A 19,006-nucleotide genomic window follows, 5' to 3' on the forward strand; every position below is an offset into this window, starting at 1 on the left:
ACTTGGGGGTGCACCCTCACCCATGGCAGCCCCTGTGCCAGCTAGTGGTAGAAGTTCCTGCCTTTGCTCATCTGTGGCCCCTAATTCCCACCTCACCTGTCCACCAAATGTGTGCCAGGACTTGCACGTTGGGGAACAGCTAGAGCAAACTCTCTGTCTGGGAAGTGCTAACGAGGAAGAAAAGGGAATCTTGCAACTGCAGCCAGGCAGGAAGGAGGGGGATTGATGACCACTCTGCCCAAATGGCCGCCCCTGGCGCAAAACTGTCAGGCCATCTTCTGTAAAGTAGCTAGGGCCCTCTTTAAGAACCAGCGGGGAAGGAGTTTAACAATCGGAAGACGGCACGGCAAAGGGAGTGAGTGATGAGTGTCCAAGCCCTGCAAGGGCGAGTTGCTTGTGCCAACACCCTGACCCTCACACCGCTGACCGAGCTCACCCAGCAGTCTGTCAGTGGCATTCCTTCTGTATGCAAGTGGCTTGGGAAATCTGTGATCTCGGAGTTGCTCCAATGTCTTCTTTGGAACAAAGCAGTTTGGTAGAGGAGCCCAGGGTGAAGGTATCCAAGCTCCATCTGGAGAAGCACTGTGTTTTTGAGGAGGGAAGGGGGGCAGCAGGGAGTGGGTGAATCTTAGCCCCTGGGGGGAGTCAGGGGCAGGTCCCATTCCACCTTTACACCTCCAAACTCCATGTCTGGCTTCTTCAGCTCTTGGGGTGATGGGATCACCCGCTCTCCAGCCACTCTGGGCCTTTTCCAGTCATTTCCACCAACCCTGACGGGAGGCTTCTGTGCCCACATTTAGGCAGTGCTTATTTTGTCTTCTTCACTTTCTGTGCCCTGTTCAAGCAGCCCTTGGGATTGAACAAGGGGCTGAATGAGTCTAGATGTGCACGTAGAACAGGTCTACACCACTCTCCCGGCCTCAGGTTGGGAAGATGTGGATAATTTGGCACCAAAGCAGAAGCTTTCTATTGGGCAGTCGAGTTCTCATGTTCATATGCTGAGCTTAGAAAGGACGTAAAATCCATCCTGCAGAAGAGCAGCTTCCCTGTGTGATCTTACAGCACAGACTCCCATGCCCGGAGGAGACTACCTTAAAAGGTACCTTAAAAGCAGCTCCTTAAAAAGGAGAGGTCTGAGGTTTAGCCAAGTAATCTTAGGGTTAAAAATATATACCATCTGTGGGGAGGAGTTTAATCTACCCTGGGGGGGGGGGGACAAAGCAAGGAGCGGAAACCAGGGGCTTGGACTCCTGGTCCCCTCTGCCTTCCTGGTCCCCTCTGCCTTCCTGACCCCATCTCTCTCCCGCCAGGGGTCGCTGTGGCCCTGAAGCAAGCCATGACTCCGGAGTTCAGACTTTACCAGCACCAGGTGGTGGCCAACTGCCGAGTTCTGGCTGAGACCCTGATGGAGCTGGGCTACAAAGTGGTGACAGGTACCAGCAGAAACCCCAGGGAGGTGCCCCTGGCTCCTTGGGGTGGCATTGAAGCCTTGCCCTCGGACGCTGTGGCTACAGTGGCCCTGGGCGCTGTGGCAGCAGCCATGGACAGTTTGTCACTGGCACGGGAGACCAAAGGAGAGCTTTGTGGAAGGCGTACCTGAAGCTCACCTGAGGGAGGGCAGGTACCAGTGCTCACATGGCTCGTGGCCGGCAGAGCCATGATCTGGAATAGAGCAGGACCCCGGCACCTTCTCTACAGCAACACCTCATGCCATCCCGCGGGAGTGTCTCCAGGCACCCCTGAAGGTCAGGGGACAGCAGGCCCTCCCACCAGGAGTTCACAGGGAGTATGTTGTGCCCATGTTTGCTTTCATACAAAAGATAGTGGCGCTGAGTAACCTCCTGTGGGGTGGACTTTGCAGGTGAGGCCACTCAGGGTGCCGTCCACGTGCGTCACTGTAGGTTCACACAACCAGGATGGCATTCTTTTGGCCGACTTTGTGATCTTGAGGGACAGCTTCGTTCTTCTGCTCCAAGGCTGCTGTGTATGCTGCAAGTAGGGTGGTCTAGGGAGGTGGGTCCTGGCATTCCGCAGACTCGGGTGCCCACGCCCGGCCTGCTGCCCTTCATGGGGATTTCAGGCCCCAGTCTGAGGAGTGGGCTGCCCGCCAAACTGTTGGTGAGCAGCAGAGCTGGGACACACATTGGGTCCTCAGCAGTCCCAGGGGCGCCTGTTCTCTGGTTCACTTCCTTTTTTTCCCTTCTCTCCTTTCTCCTTCATCCTCCGTATCTTTTGGTAAGAAAGGCCTAGAAACCTCGGCATGGACTCCGACCTTCAAGGTCCCTTGGGTCACTCTTTGTCAAACTTGGCGGTGCACAGCAACCCCCCAGGCACCCTGTTAAAATGCAGGTCTTATTTGGCAGGTCTGGCTTGGCATCTGCATTCCATCCAGCTCCCAGGTGATGCCGGGTGTGGGAACCACACTTGGTCTTGGGAGAGGTTAGGCCAGACTCCCTCTGGTTACAGACAGCACATGGCAGCCCCGCAGCCTGGCTCTGAGGCCTCCCATGAGTCTCAGGAGAGAGGTCTCCACCTTCCTGAGCTCCCAGGCCTGCCCGCACCCCTAGTTCACTCTGCTCCGAGGACACACTGCAACTGGCGGAATTAGATACTGGTGACGGAGAGCCAGCATTTGTGATAACCCACTTTGTGCCCAGTCTGGGCAAAATGCCACAGATGGCACCATGTTGAGACATCACGGCAGCCTTGTGAATTATTGCTCTTATTTTATAAATGGACATCTGGGGTTCCAAGACGTTGAGCTGCCTAAAGCCATAGGAAGTAAGGGGGCACAGCTTCACTTCTAGGCTGTGGGGTCCAGAGCTAGGTGCTGACTGAGTCCAACTGCTGTCTTTGAAGTCACTGCTGTTGGTCAAGTTAATGGCCTGGGATTCATGAGATTTTGAAGCAGAAAGATGCAGGTGCTTGAAAGACCACTGCATGGCCTTGGGCCAGTTGCAGAAACTTTTTGGAGCTTCGATAGGCTCATGTGGACCACTTTGATAACATCTTAACCAGTGTTAACCTGGCAGGATTAGGGTAAGACACATGGCAGACCAGCAAAGCCTGGCACCTACCGTGTGCTCAGTGAATGCTGCAGTCAGCCACCATGACCGTGAATGCAGCCGCTGCCTGCCACTCTGACGCTGCCTTCGAGGGAGCCTTCCAGATGGATCTCGGAGGCACATGGGGGAACTCCCAAGTGATCATTAAGAGCCAACAAGAGCTACCAGGGGCACTGAACAAGCTGTCACTCCCCAGACAAGCTGCCAGGCCCTTTGCCGGCACCTGGTGCCATATCACCAGTGGGCAGCATGGGCTGGGAAAGCTCCCCCAGCCTCACGGTCCTCTGCCCATCTCCAGATACCCATTGTAAGCTACTGTCTTTTCTCACAATCCTGTGGCCCTGGGGCATCCTTTGTTTAGCAGAGGATTGAAGTCTTACAGGACCCACGGTAGGGGTGCTCACCTTCTGACCTTGTCTGCCTGAGCCTCCTTCAGCCCTACCCTCACTTCCTAGGGAGGGAGAGATACCTTCATTTGGCACGGAGTCAGTTTTCCACATTCCTACATGTCCAACTTGGTTTTCCAGGTGGTTCTGACAACCATTTGATCCTCGTGGATCTCCGCTCCAAAGGCACAGATGGTGGAAGGGCTGAGAAGGTTCTAGAAGCCTGTTCTATTGCCTGTAACAAGAATACCTGTCCAGGTAAGAATCCTTGCTGGTCTCTTCTTCTGTACCTCTCCTGACTTATTGCATTTCTTTTGGCCAAGGTTATAGCTGGTGGTAATTTGGCTCTGGGGACAGACACTACAGGATTTTGGAGGGGTGTGTACACCATCATGCAGCATGGGGCAAAATCATGGCTCTCTCCCATCCTGCTCCTTCCGACACAGCTGTAACTGTGCCAGGGACAGGAAGGAGGAACTGCGGAGGATTGCTCACAGGTGCCACAGGTGTGTGGATAAGGGAAGTGGGGCCTCTGGAACAGGCCGGGTTTCTCAGGGAGTTATAGGAAGAGCGTGGGTGATGCATCTAACACAGACGGATGCTAGCCTCACTTTGGGGAGCAAGAACCACACCACTGAAAGCAACCTCCTGTTTCAGTACCGTGACCCTAATGTGCTGCTCTCTCCCTTTGGGCATTTAAATCAGCAGCATGCAGCTTCCTAGATACAGCTGACACCCAAAGGCCACTTTTTTGGCCAAGCGTCTTAAATGCACGGCGGTCAGTGGTGAGTTGGGTGTGGCCCAGGGACAAAGCCTGTTTATCTTGAAGGTGACAAAAGTGCACTGCGGCCCAGCGGACTGCGTCTCGGGACTCCAGCGCTGACATCTCGAGGACTTTTGGAGAAAGAGTTCCAGAAAGTAGCCCAGTTTGTTCACAGAGGTAAGGATAAAGGTTTGGAAGTCAGACATCCCGAACTGTGTATGGATTTCTGATTGCGACTGAGCAGTTGACACCCAGCCACTGAAGGATGTTCCTGTTCCGGGCTGAGGGCTTGGGGACGACAAGAGATAGCAAAAATCACTTTACCAAACCATCTAGGCTGAGAGGTTTGTAAAGTGGTCGGGCCCAAAGAAGGGGGCACACCAGAATCGTTTCTGAGGTCAGCCTTAACACCTCTGGCTGTCCCGCGCCGGCTGCTGGGAACATACTGGCAGCTGAGCCTCGGGTGTGTCTCAGGTCCACTGAGCCGCAGCACGGACCCATTTTGTCTCTTGCCGGCACAGGGATAGAACTGACTCTGCAGATTCAGAACGACATCGGTGCCAGGGCCACCCTAAAGGAGTTCAGAGAGAAACTGGCAGGGGACGAGAAGCACCAAAGGGCCATCAGGGCTCTCAGGGAGGAAGTGGAGAGCTTCGCCTCTCTCTTCCCTCTGCCTGGCCTGCCTGACTTTTAGAGGAGCCGCACCTGCCCTCAGGCACCTGCCCAGGAACCACCTGCTCAAGGACCCGGTGCCCTTCTGAGAAGAGACAGGAGAGCTGCCCTACACGGGACCGACTGCATCGACTGCTTTGTGCCCCGAGGGGGTTTCTTTCTCCGCTTTCCTCATTCCTTCACAAATCAAAATTTGTTTTTAAGACCCATTGTTAATAATTCTGGGACAAGTTACTAAGGCATTTAAATTTTCCTTTCTCTTAGCTGTATAAAAAGTTCTTCTGGAAAAACTGGATCCAGGGCTGACGATTAGAAAGACCCCAGGAGGTGTACTTGCGCTTCTCTGAGTTACTGGCTTTTCCCCACACCCTGCGAGAGACAACCTCCCAAGTTCAGAGCTGCCATGAGCTGCCCCTTCACATCTTGTTAGGTGGAGGATTGCTAAAGGAAGAATGAGGATTGTCATAATTGAGGGAAATTTTGAAGCTTCTGGTGATTTCTATACAGGGTGCTGCCCACTATGGTGGGAGGTTCTCCACAGCAGCTCAGGACATCTTGGAAACGGTCTCTTTCATCCCCCACCCCTGGGGGCTGCCAGGTGTCATCAGGTGTGAGAACCAATGGCGGGGGGGGGGGGGGGGCCTTCCTGCCCTGTGCCAGGTAACCAACCCCCTCCTGTAATCAGGAAACCAAATGTCACCTTCCCAGAGAAACTTTATTTTTCACAAAGCCGAAGTGCAAAACATAGATGACCATTTTTAATAAGCACAATCAAATTTTTAACCACAGAATGTCTACAAGAATTATAGCTTTAAAAAATACAACCAATTTTTATATTTCAAAAATATCTGAACTCAAATAAATTAATTTCTTAAAAAGTACACTTCTCATACTATTTGTTTGGCATTTACTCTGGTTAGACTCTGATGCGGCCACACCCAAGAGCTGCTGTCACGCACGTGTTCGAGGTGTGCGTGCACTGCAATGCCTGCAGCTCCTGGGGTGGTTAGGACTCACATTCACACGCATGGACAGAAGGACATGCAGTAATAAAATAGCTTTCCAAAAATAACAGCTACGAATTCATCACAGACTATGCTTTTCACTGCAGCCTTAAAAGATGGCATGTTTTCAACCCAACCTGTATAGCCAGCCAGCAGTTGGGCAGTCAGTGGGCGAGGCACCCCGTGGTCCTGCCTGGAGGGTGCCCCTGGGGCCTGGGGTCCAGCATGTGATACTGGGGACTCCAGGGGGTGTGGGTGACATACCAGTCCCCAAATCTCTCTGCCTTAATTTTGGGAGCCATGATGTCACCAAGCTAGTCTTCCCTTCAGGGAGCCTGGCTCCTCCTTCAACTGAACACAAAAGGAGAGCCTCAAGACCCTTGCTGAACAATTACTCCCAGGAAGCTGGGGCTCCATGCCCCACAGCTGGATTCACTGCAAAGTGCTCGCTCTGCCCCCACCCCACCCCCACCCCGCTTCTTCCTTCCCCTGGCCGTCACCAAACCTTAACAGGTAGGATTAGATTAGGTCAATGCTCACAGCTTTCTCCTCTGAGGGCTCAGGAAAACTTGGTGTGCTCAGACCTTTTCAGCTGAGACTGGTTTTCTTTCCAGCCAGTAGAAATTTGATGCTTTTTCCTTCTTACAGTCTGTTAATACTGTTACCTCTTTTAAAGATTCCAGTTTTGTCACTTTCTATCACAGTATTGGGGAAAAGCCAGAAAGCTGGCTGGTTGGCTTCAAAGCACAAACCAAGGCACTTTCTTCTGAGCTTTCTAAGGAGATGAGAAATTAAAACTGGACTGCTGGCTTGGGAGACCAGTTCCTCTGAAGGTTGTCCATGCTTCCCCATGGGCTCCCCAGCAGCTGAGGGTTACCAGCTGTGCAGCAGCATGAGAAGCTGACCTGCTTGGCAACACCAGGTTCAGGGAGGTGGGGGCATGCGTCCAGCACTGCTAGAAGAGTGGGTGGTTGGTGTGCACGCGATCTCTTTAAGCCTCTGGAAACCTGTCACAGAGCTGTAGCAGCCTTGGCACTCAGGGTACCATCTGTTGGTCTTCCTAGGATTTGAACTGGGATGTTATTTGAGGTCGAAACCTACAAACAATACCTTGAATGTAGCAACAAAGAAGTTAAAAGCTTGATGGGAAATGACGAGGAAGCTATGACAATCCATTTCCAAATTCTGGTGCAATTAAGAGAATTTCAGCCATTGCGGTAAATTGTGGACAAGTCACAATTTTTAAACTCCAAGGATCCCACTAAAGGAGCAAGGTCCCCAAGGAAACAGGGAGGCGTGAGGCAACAGCTCAGGCTGGAGCGTCCCGAGGGCCAAGGTGCTACAAAGGCTTTGATTCCTCTCTTATACAGAGCTTCTGGAAAGCACGACCGCAGCACCGCTAGCCTCATCAGGCTGCTCTCAACCTGGACCTGCTGAAAGAGGGGTGGTTGGGGATAGGGGAGCGGTACCAGATTGGAAGTAAAGCTGAAATAAACGTTAGACACACTTTTGGTGTCTGGGCCTTCAGAGGGAGTGGGGACTGACAAATTAGTAAGAGGCACTGATGTCCTCTATTTTCTGCAAAGTGTTTTTTAAATGTTTGATTTGAGACAAACCTCAAAGGAGGCTGAGGCCCCACTGCAAAGAGATCAGCCCCACTGCATAGGACTCCCCACCCTTAAGATTTACAGGTGCGGGATTTCTAGTGGGTTCCAGTTCTCCAAAGTGGAGGGGGTCTGGGAAGGGCATCTCCACTGCCTCAAGTGCCTGCCCAAACTGGCTCAGTCCCAGGGCCACAATGAAATCCCTTTGGAAAGAAACATACTTGGCATCAAGCAATCCTTTGAAACGGCCACAGTGAAAAGTTAGACTTTAACCAAAATGTAAAACTTGGAGTCTACCCACTGGTCTGTGTAGCTAACTTCATTTCATGAATGAACGACTCCAGGGAGACACTCATTTGCTCTGAGGCTGGCCCTGGCACAAGGCACCCCTGTTCTGTTCACACCCGACTGGTCCCTTGCCTCTGAATCCTGGGGCCTCCAGAACCATCCCTGAGACAGAGCTTCCACACCAACCCCCTCCAGAGTGACTACTTTAGACCACAGCAGCCAATGGCTTTAGCTTCTGGAAGGCCAAGTATGACTGATCTCCTGCCTCGGTCAGTTTCCCAGGTGATGGCAGTGTTAACTGCAGAGTCCATGATGGTGTGAAACGAGAAGGGAAGCCGTGGTGGTGCCAAGGATCGCCTTCTCTGTCTTGTCCTCTGGACCCCAGAGGCCTTCCTGTGCCTTGGAGATAAAGCGTCATAAGGTCATGTCCCTGGAGGCCTAAGCAGACAGCAGTGAGCCTCCCAGGTAGAAAACACAGCAGCGTCTTGAACTCGAGACACCGAGGCAGCAACGGAGGGGGAAGCCCATGGAGCGCAACAGGCTTCCTGTGCAGCCTTCCCCACATGCAAACACACGTCACGTTTCCAAGCTGCCAAGACGTTCCTGGCAACTCTTCTGTGTGTGAACATATGCAATGGGCACAGATACAAAGAAAACCCATGAGATGTAGACATACCATCTGCCACAGAAGGTTCTTTCTCAGGCATAGCCTCAGAAGTGAACTCACACACCTGCCAGGACAGTGGGCTCTGACCAGGAGCCCATGGGCTGTACCCTCCTGCACAGGACCCAGGCCAGGAGGGGACCATAGGAGTGATGTGACACAAATCCTTCTTGGGCTCCCCTATGTGGCCTCAGTGCTGTGCCACAAAAGCGGACAGGTAGACAGGTCTCAACAGCAAGACCCCAAACTATGCAGTACACGGTGCCAGGAGATGCGTACACACATGCTCAGGAGCAACCGCTTTGTCGCTGCTTCGGGTCTGTTTTATCACAAATGTCTTAGAACAAATTAAAAAGCAGTAATGCTAAGAGTTCTCCCTACCTGGAGAAAAAAAAAGCAGCCGTAAAAAAAAAGTATAAAAAATTCAAGGTTGCAAGAAACCCTCCATTTACAAACCAACAGCAACTGTGTAAGGAGTGTCAGGGAGGTCAAGGTGGGTGACCCGGGGATCTTCTTCCCTGAAGGGAGGACTCACATGGGGCTGGGAGCGAGCTGTGGTGAGGTGCATGTGTTTGAGGGGATGGCATGGGGGGCGAGAGTGAGCAGTGATGAGTGTGTATCCCAGGCCCATGTGGGGCAGATCCATGAAGACAGCCACACAAGGTGGCATTCCTCATTCCTGAAGGAGACCCTGGCCGTAGGTTCTCACCAGACAAGCTGCCTCCCCAGACGGACCAGCTGAGCAAAACCCCACTGTCACTGTGCCCACGAGACCCTGTGAGAGGTAGTGAAGTGGTTGCAAAGATTTGCGGTGGGTGGAGGACTGGGGTGTGACCTCGGCCAAGTCCCAGCATGTCTGCAGACCTTCCCCAGGAGGACAGTTGGACTCAATACTGCCAGAAAGGCTGGTGGGCTGGGCCCCAGAGGCCTGCTGGTTCTTCATCACTTACACAGTGCTGATGACCTCGTGGCACCATGGCCCTGCCTGTCTCCTGGGCTCTCCAGCTGTGAGAGTGGTTCTCACGAACAAGGACTAGTGACTAACTCTAGCCACTCCTGCTGACCCAGGGGAACCAGCTGCAAAGCCCGCCACAGGCACTCTGTGCCTAGTGAGGACTCAAGGACCAGACAGGGTGCTCCTCGCTTCCCCTGCTGCCTGAGGGCCCAGAAAGTTCTGTGTTTGCCACCACCCAATGAGGCAGAGCTGCCTCCCCTCCATCTCACTCATTCAGGGGCCTCCTCCTGGGATGCTGGGCTGTAGGGTACTGAGTGAAGGACCCCAGCTGGGATCTGAATGAGGCAATGGATGTTCTATTGTCCTGCTTCCCACTAAACCATTCCAGTGAACGGGGTGCTTCACCCCTTGATTTGCTGCCCAAGTGTTTGGGAGCTAAACGTGCCGGCATATTCCTCCTGACTGGGCTTAACCTTTCTGCCCCTCATCCCACCACATCGAGAGAATGCTGACTCTCTCCTGGCCTGGTTACCAGTTCCCAGGAAGCCAAGTGGCTCCCTCCCAACCCCAGGGGCCACACCTCGCCAGGCCCAGTGACCTGTTACCATCCTTTCCAATGCCTTCAGAGAGCCAGGTGCTCGCCTCTGCCCAAGTCCAACTCCCAAACTGCCTGAAGCCACCCAGGAACCAGGGCTGCCATCTTGGTTTCCCTCCTACAGATGACAACGGAAGTCTAAACAGCTCAGAGGCCTGCTTGCTCATGCCCACCCCTCCCCTCCCCTCCCCATACCCTGAGTCCCAGGTCTCGGTCACAGTGGCTGGGGCTGACCTCAGATCTTGTACAAAAAGCTGGGGACGTAGTCGAACCTGAGTGTGGGGTGGCTGGTTCCAGGAGCCTCCTGTGTGTAGTGTAGCTTCAGCAGCTCAGCCAGGTACTGGACCACCTTAGCATCTTCGTTCACCAGGCCCAGGTTCAGCTTCAGGAAGCTCGCCTGGCGGCTGGCAACCAGTTCCTCTGTCTCCTTGTCATGGGCAGGCAGGTGCAGGTGGTGGCAAAAGGTGTAGAGGAAGGCCTTGGAGCAGAGCTGGGTGAGCATGCTCTGGACGTGCAGGTAGTAGGTGCTGCCCCGCTTGATCTGAGTGCGGTGGTCTGCCAGCCGGGGCACAAGGGTACCTCTGTAGAGGGGGCAGCGCAGGGCCCTGTTGTCCAGGTCCAGGACGCTTGTGTAGCGGCTGTAGCGGCTCAGGGCATGGAGGGTGCCGGCACTGGCAGGGGATGCCACTCTGAAACACATAGGCCAACGTCAGGAGGAAAGGCTGGGGGCGGGGCTTCCTGTCTCCAGGTAGCTCCAGCACACTCACTGGGCTCTTTCTGGAAGGCAAATTTGATCATGATGCTCTTCAAAGGGTGCCTTGCCACCCTCATGACAAAGTTCAAGTGCCTTGGCGTGTCCCACAGGCCCTGTGTGACCTGCTTCCTGCTGGCCTCTGAGGCCCCATGTTACCCCCATAATGACTTCCTTGCAGACATGCCAAGCTTTCAGTAGGGCCTCAAAATCACGGGCCTCTACACTCTGCCCAGAATACGCTTCCCTTCCATTTGGACTTGTTTCTATGCCAACTCAAACCTGACCTGGCTGTCCCCGATCCCCTCCCTCTGCTTCTCTGCTTTCTTGCTTGGTGACCTCAGCCAAGTTCCTTAATCCCTCTGAGCCCCAACTGTAAAACAGATACCAGGTCCTGCCTCATGTGGCTACTGCAGAGACAAAATTGGTCCTGTTTAGGACAGCATCTGGCCCTCACTATCATCAGCCTGGCACCAGTCAGTGTGCTGTCTCTGGTCTCCCGTCTCTCCCACAGTACAGAGCTTCTGCAGACTGGGGACTAGCAGATTTGGCCGCCTGACCCACCGCCCACTACCGTGCCCGTACAGCCAGGGCTGTACAGAGGCAGACAGGGCTTGCTCAATGAGGGAAGGGGTCAGGGTGATCAGCCCTAGAAAGCAACTCTTTAAAACCCTCTGGATCAGTTTTCCCAGAGCAGCCAGTCACCTTGCAGTCTGGCAAAGGTCTGGGCGACCAGAGATTTCACAGATGGACACACATCCGGAATTTAGGGCTTGTGTTAGGCCTAACGTATTGTGTACAGAGGATTGACAGGCACTTGGGACCACGGTAATCTCATTATATTTTTTCCTTCCGGGCTGCTGTTATCTTCTCATACAGTTACCAGCATCTACTATATACCAGGCAGTGACCGGGCCGTGGAACAGGCAGTGAAGAACGAGCCTGGTGGGGCTGGGAAGAAAAGACATGCACACAGTACACCAAGAGAAGGGAGGCCCGGGGCCACAAAAGTCCTGCAGGAATGGCCTCAAAGCTGGGCCTTACAGCAAAGGTGGGCTGAGAACCTCGGACAGCATCCAGACCACACGAGAGCAGGGTCACAGAGACAAGAAAACAGAGAGCTACAACAGGCCAGGTGTCCTTAAAACCATGAAGAGAGCAGAGGGCCGTGGACCCCATCACATGGGCAATGAGGAGGCAGGGCTGGCAGGTGGCTCACTGGCTTCTTGGGGACACAGGCCTCCTCAGTCAGCTCCCAAGACACCCCTGCCTTCCCCAGTCCCAATGCTGGGGTAAGCCTCTGGACAGGTGCCAACGCTGAGGACCAAAGAGGGGCTGTGCCTCATCTAAGGTCCCCCAGCTAGAAAGTGGCCGACCAGGGAAACACCCAGGGCCTCTGACCCCCCACTAGCACTTTCTCCCATCAGACAGTTCTGTCCAGGGCTTATTCCTGCAATGTGGTAAACAAATACAATTATCCTTCATTTTGATTGAAAATGATGGGAAACCAACATGAATATCTGCCCATCTCATACCCACAAGTGATGAATCCGACTCTTGAGCACCTCCAGGCAACAGAGGTTGCCTACCTTAGTGGAAAAAAAAATCAAGAGCCAATGAAAGTGGCAGTTGGAGGTGGGTGAGAGTCTTTAAATTAAAAACAGTTCATTGTCTGAGCTGGTTTTAGCCTGAGTCAAAGGACCTGAGATGGGACAGACCCTCCTGGGTCACAGTTCTGGGACTCCAGATTCACCCAGCACACGGCATCAACCCCCTCTAGAGCTGAGCTCCCCCAGGGGCAGGAAGTTCACGGCCACACAGAGGCCTTTCTCCTCCTCCTCCTACTCCTTATCCTCAGATGGGCCTCGGTTGCCTCCCAGTTGCAACACTGGTTCTGCCTGCTAGGGTGTCTCATCACCTATATCCACAGCTCTGAGCACTTCAAAGGGCAAGCATGGCGCGGGGATGTGACCCTTTCCTGCAGTGCCACACGGTGAGCATCCTAAGCCCTGCTCACAGGCGTGTTCAACAAGTTTTGTTGAATGAATGAGAGGAGAGGCGAGAACTGGTCCAAATCCACACGACAGATAGTGGGAACATCTGGACCAGAGCTTGCAGCACCCACTGTGCGCCTCCCCGACCGCCCCGGGGCCATGACTCCACAGCTTTTCATCTCAGGATACGTTCATGTCGTATTTGCTGCTTAGGTCCCAGGAATTCTTTGGGAGAGCTGTGGCAGATCCAGTCCCCACTCTGGGAGTGACACGCTCCCTTGGGAACAAGGCCTCCAACCTCTGCCCACGGTATTTCGCACCAGAACAGGACCCTTTGGGGGCAGACCTTGCCAGTAGCCAACATCTGTGCCCACCCAGGTTTGAGAAGGACAGCAATGAAAGACACTTCCCCAATCAGGGTCATCTGCAAAGCTCTCATCTGCCACTTCTTTTTTTTTTTTCTTTAATTTTTTTAAAATTTTTATTTATTTATGATAGTCACAGAGAGATAGAGAGAGAGGCAGAGACACAGGCAGAGGGAGAAGCAGGCTCCATGCACCAGGAGCCCGACGTGGGATTCGATCCCGGGTCTCCAGGATTGCGCCCTGGGCCAAAGGCAGGCGTCAAACCGCTGCGCCACCCAGGGATCCCTCATCTGCCACTTCTGATGGGTCTCTCACCTTCACAGAGGACTCTTATAGGGTCTAAGGCCCCACTGAGCGCCTGCTGCCTCAGCCTGCCTCCCTTGAGTCTGTGTGCATCCCTTTTAGGTTATCAGAGACGCACTCACACTGATCAGACCCAACCCAAATGCAATGGGCCTTTCCCCATCCACTCTCACGGGGCAGGTCTTAGCAGCTGCACCTGCAGATAGAAACAGCCTTGGAATCAAGCTGGCGCGGGGCCCCTAGGTGGCTCCATCAGTTAAGTGTCTGCTTTCGGCTCAGGTCATGATCCCGGGATCCTGGGATTGAGCCCCATGTCAAGCTCCCTGCCCAGCAGGAAGTCTGCTTCTCCCCCTGTCCTGCTCCCCGTGCTCCTCTCCCTCCCTCCCTTTGTCTCTCCTCAAATAAATAAATAAGTTGTCTTAATAAAAAATGAAATGTAGTTTTAAAAAAAAGGAATCAAGCTGGCAGAGCTGGAACTGGCATCAAGGACCCCCATGAAGACCATTCTTGCCTGTCACGGGGATGAACACTGGTAGGGCTGGCCCCAGATTCAGACCACCTCCCACCTCCTCTTCTGCCTCAGGGACGCCAGCTACCCACTTTTGCAGCCCCACACTTCATGAGCTGATCACAGCAGGCTTCCCAAGGCAGCCCAGCCTGGGCCTCGGAATCCTCCACACAGCACTCCAGCCAGGTACCCCACGGAGTCAAGCTGGCCTGAGAGATGACCACCTTCTGCCATCCCGGCACATTCTAAGGAGGGAATTTCAGGGAAAGCTTCTGGAAAGGGCTATGCCGTCCTGAGTCTAGCCCTGGATAAGCCAACTGACAACAGACAGATGTGCAATTTAGATTCTCCCTCTCTGGAGGAGAAAAAGGGAAAGGTCAAGGATTGGGGTGAGGGAGTTACCTGGAGGAGAGCTATGTGTGTGCCAGGGACACCGACCCCCTTATTCCACCAACATCAGCGCCAGAAGCTATCCCTGAAAAGCCCTTGCCTTCCTGGAACAGATGCGTTAAACCCAAGCAAAGAGCCGGCATCAGCAGAGGCTTGGGACCCTGGGAGGAAGGCCAAAGTCTGCAAGGACACCAGATGCTGTCTGTCACTTCCAAGCCTGCGTCTGCACCCAGAAGCAAGGACTCCACACGGTGGTTTCCTGTGTGGCCTGAGGAAGGGGCTTGTCCGGGTGACTTGGCCATGTCACACCAAATCCCCATGTCATCACTCTTCCCCTGGTAAGCTCACCCTCCTGGTGACTCAAGCCAAACACCCCAAGCCTTCCCCAGGCGCCCCACTCCCTCACTTCCCACACATCACTCAACCGCCCCCTTTGTTTTCTCAGCATGCACGATGCACCTGCTGTTGGAACCCTCCTACAGCAAGGCTCTGGTCCCCCATTTCCCCTCCTGAACTGTGGATTCTTCCAGGGTGGTGGGTTTGCTCATGTACCCCCAGATGGTACCCCAGCACCTGCCAACACCGCCAGTAAGCCAAGGCCTGATGTGGAAGTGACGCTTGCTTATGTGCCACCACCACGACCCTGAAGAAAGCCTAAGGCAGCAAGACTTAGAGCGGGAGCCCTGGGACAGACTCTGCAAAGGTGCAGACACAAGGTGACTTGGGACATGGGGACCTCACTATAGCAGATGCAAAAGGAAAGTCGGAAAATGGAAACAGTTGCTGATGGCAATGGGACAGAAATCCTTTTTCTCTCCCCCTGTAGCCCGGGAAGCTGTGTCAGCAAGTGCAAAGCGGGGTGCAGAGAAGGGGATGGGGAAACTGAACAGGGCTGTACCCTGAGGGAAAGAGGCCCTTGGGCTAGACCACCGGTCAAGCTGTATCTGAAAAAACAAAATGAGGCTCCGAAAACACAAGTAACACAAATGGGAAGATAAAGTAGAAAGCGTTCAAAGAGAGAAAGAATTGGCTCTTGCATTTCCTTATTAAAACAGACTTCTAGGGGGGGGAGAAAAGACAGCCTTCTAAGGAAAATAGGACAGTGGAGTAAAAGCCACGGGAGCCCTCAGATGTTCCCATCACCAAAGACAGCTGCCACCTTCTAGGACTACCAACAGTCCTTTCTCAGAAGCAGATCTCTCCTCGGTCATTTACACCATAGTATAAATTTGAGAATCAGAGAGAACCTGAGATCTAGAAGTTCCCCAAACTTTCCTGTATGCCAAACAGACTCCAGGTCTTACCCCAGACCAATTGAACCAGAATCTCTGGGGGATGGAACCCGGAAATCCATGATCTAAAAAATTCTCCTGAATAATTCTGACAGGGCAGATCACAGACCAGGGTTGGCAACCACTCTGGATAGGAACTGCAATCCTTCACTAGCAGGATGAGGAAACAGGCGGCCAGAGAAAGGAAATGATCTGCAAAAAGTTACAGAGTGGGCTGGTGTTGGGGGTCCTGTCTGGAAGCCAGGTCGCCCAATTCTGAGCCCACCACACAAACCTGGTTCACCACCCCCAGAGGAATTTACACATGAAGCCTCATCTCTAACTGGACAGGGCCCTTCCCCACCATAGGTGACCAGTTACCTCTGCAGGCCGATAAGCTTCCACTTCTGAAAATCTGTAATATGCAAAGGAGAGGAGATCCAGTGCTTCACAGGTTTGGCATGATGGCTGTGGTTAGGGACGAAGATTGACAGTGCCGTCACCAGCTTCCTCACTATGGCCTCGTCCTCTCCCAGGACCACAAGTGTCCTCCCACTGAGGAGAGAGTAGATGGCCGGGTGGGCAAAGGGGTATTGACGGATGAATTTTAAGGCGTTCTGGCCAGCCCTCTTTTTATGCCTCTCAGAAGAGGGGCCAGGGGGATAAGCAGAGGAGGGAGTCCTGTCTGAGCTGGTGGAGGCTATACTGCTCAGATTGCTGGTAGTGTCAGAGTTGTCCAGGCTGCTCTTGCTGACATCCCGGCTAGCCAGCAGGCGTTCTGGATCCAGCTCATAAGCAGGAAAGCCCTCAGAACTGTTGTCTTGGGAAGGGTTGGCATTTTCCACCGCAAAGTCTACGTGGAATCCCTGATCCTTCTGCCTGTAGCGCTGTGGGGGGATGCTCACAACTCCATCCTGATCCGAGGGGGTGTGGGCTGGGGTGGAAAGGGGCACCCGCAGACTCTCACTCTCCTTCCCAATGCAGCAGGACGAGTCTGCTTGTGACGAGGTGTTTTCTAAGCTGCCCTCCTCTGCCTCACCCAGCTCTGGTGGGCTGACACTTGCCTGGAAGTGGATGGCTCCCTCACTATCATCTGCATACGATTCTTCTTCGTTAATGGCACTTGGGTAGCTGGCCTTAAAATCGTCAGGGATGAGGGCTTCAGAGGGGCAAGTGCTGAGGACCTCAATACTGTCCTCGCTGATGGTCCTGTGGCTGACCACCTTGCTCCGGACCACCTGGGGGCTCAATGGCACGGTGAGGCTGGCCTGGCTGTCAGATTTAGCTAGCACAGAGGTGGACTTCTCCGTGCCCAGAACCTCGATGCTTTCGCCACTGCTGATGCTCCCTTTCATGTCCATATCTAGATAGTCCAAGCTTTCCTGGGGATCAAAACTGCTCATTTCTGTCACCTCCGATTCCCTGTACTCATCTCCAAGTTCCTGCTCCATCTTTATCGGCACAGACTCCACACTGGACTTGTAAGAACCAACGCTAATTAACACTTGAGGGATCGGACATTCTTCCAGAGACCTGGAAGGCGGCCTGCCTGGACTGGGTTTAGGGGGTGTGCTCTCTTGTTTCTCTACCACCCTGTCGTCAACCTCCACAAAATCTTCGAAGAGGAAGTTGGTTATGTGCTGTTGTTTTAGAAGTGCTCTGTCAATCTGGCTGGTCAGGAGGTAGCACAGGTCTCCTCTGAACATGTGCTCTATGTGGCTGAGCTGGGCCAGGGTCTGGGTAAAATACTCAGTGTCACAGAGCTCTTCCAAGGTCTTTAACTTTTTGTCAAAACACTTGGTGGACTTTGCTTTGATGAGTTTAGGGGTATAAGCAGGTCTGCAGGTGTAAAGGTCTGTGGCAGCAGACTCATCAGTGTTAGAGGTAGTGGCTGGCTGGCTGGCCTGATCCTGGGTGTGCTCCATCTCCCCAGAACACAGAGCAGACCCCTTCAACTTCCGATGAGGGTACGAGCGGATCTGCTTCAGCAGGTCTGATGTTCAATGATGGACTTCTCTACACTAGCCAGTTCGTTGGCTTTCTCAATTGCCTGAGATGAGTAAAAGCCTTTGTCGTTGGCCTTCTTCTGGATCTCCGTTTCTGTGTGCAGCACTGTCCTGGTGTAATCCAAGTCTTTCAGTTTTTTCTCAAGTTCTCCCGCAAATGCCTTCCTGTTGCCTGTCTTCAAGCACTCAGAAGCTTTGGAAAATTCAGCTGAGAGCTCCTGAAACTGCTGCATGATCTTGTGTTGGTCTGCTGAGATATAAGCCATGCAAAAGGGCCTCACAAAGCCCCGGGCCTCCAGGTCATACAGGGTAAGGTGGTGCACATATGCAAATGCTCCCTCCTTGGAATCTCCCAGCACCACCTTGGAGTCCTCCACAAAGTTCAGCTTGGGATAGGCAGAACCAGGGGGGTGGCCCACAAAGGAGGCCTGGTAATCCACAGACATGATCCGCAGGGAGAAGTAATTGAGATCAAAAGTACCAAAAACTTTGGTGTCATTGGGGATGGTCAGCAAGGGCTGGGGTCCCACCTGCTCAGAGAACTCGGAAATAAGGATGAAGTCCCTAGAGAACTTGGCCCCGGACAGTTTGGACCACGGGTTGGCTCCCTGGCTGGCGAAAGGGAAGAGCGGCACCGAGTACTCCTCGGGCAAGGCGGGCTCATTGTAAGGCTCCTCCTCGTACTCCTCCTCTTTGGTGAAGGCCACCACGTCAGGGGCGCTGATCATATTTCCAGATATACGGAGACAACATTGAGAGGAAGTGAGAAAGAAGGCGGGGGTAATCAACGCAGGGAAGCCAAGCCTCTGGAAGAGGAAGCAAAGTCCCTGCCGTCTTCTTGGCGCCCCCGGGGGTACTAGGCTGCCTCTCACACACTGGTAGACTCGAACTCCCACAGTCCCCTCAGAGGCCCGTGGACTCCGCAGGTCCAGAAGACCGGATAGGCCGGCTGTCCTCCTCTTCCTCCTCCTTCTCCTCCGGCGAGAGCGTCCGGCGCAGGACACCTGCAGCGAGATCGCCGGCACTCCCCCTAACCCACCGCGACAGCAACAGCCCGGCCCGGGACCGGTGTCTGACGCGGGGCTACGGGCCGCCGCAGGGCCCAGTCAAGCGTTGCCGGCCCGAGGGCAGAAACCGTCGCGGCTCCTCGGACGCCACAACCCAGAACCAGCTAACGCGGCGCCGCCATCTTGGTATCACATGACTCGCGGTGTCAGCGTCGCTTGACCCGGAAGCGTCCGCGTAGACTTCTGAGCGGGACAGCTGGAGTGAGCGAGCGACAAGTGTGGGCAGAACCCTCCAGCGGCCTCTCCCAAGGACCAACCGACTTACCAACCCCTGTGTGGAAAGAAAGGAAGTGGGGCGGAGGAGCGGAAACGTGCGAGGGGGCCAGGGCCGCGGGGCCGTCTGGGAGTTGTAGTT

General features: G+C 53.9%; 2 protein-coding genes across 4 annotated transcripts in view; one reads left to right on the forward strand and one right to left on the reverse strand.

Moving 5' to 3' along the window:
- SHMT1 (serine hydroxymethyltransferase 1) overlaps positions 1-5,629 on the forward strand; it is a 27,090-nt gene extending 21,461 nt beyond the window's left edge. For all 3 annotated transcript variants that reach the window (XM_041770465.1, XM_041770467.1, XM_041770468.1), the window contains exons 9-12: positions 1,311-1,433; positions 3,593-3,709; positions 4,281-4,391; positions 4,736-5,629. In XM_041770465.1, the coding sequence (XP_041626399.1) occupies positions 1,311-1,433; positions 3,593-3,709; positions 4,281-4,391; positions 4,736-4,908 (524 nt within the window). In that variant the 3' untranslated portion in view covers positions 4,909-5,629. The remainder of the gene's footprint in view (positions 1-1,310; positions 1,434-3,592; positions 3,710-4,280; positions 4,392-4,735) is intronic.
- SMCR8 (SMCR8-C9orf72 complex subunit) lies at positions 5,583-18,653 on the reverse strand. The gene is given in 3 exon segments (XM_041770464.1): positions 5,583-10,685; positions 15,960-17,574; positions 17,577-18,653. Coding segments are annotated over 3 exon segments (2,805 nt in total). The 5' UTR covers positions 18,313-18,653; the 3' UTR covers positions 5,583-10,231.
- Positions 18,654-19,006: the final 353 nt, after the last annotated feature.

This window comes from Vulpes lagopus, chromosome 10, assembly GCF_018345385.1.
Source record: "Vulpes lagopus strain Blue_001 chromosome 10, ASM1834538v1, whole genome shotgun sequence".
In the NCBI taxonomy this organism is placed as follows: domain Eukaryota; kingdom Metazoa; phylum Chordata; class Mammalia; order Carnivora; family Canidae; genus Vulpes; species Vulpes lagopus.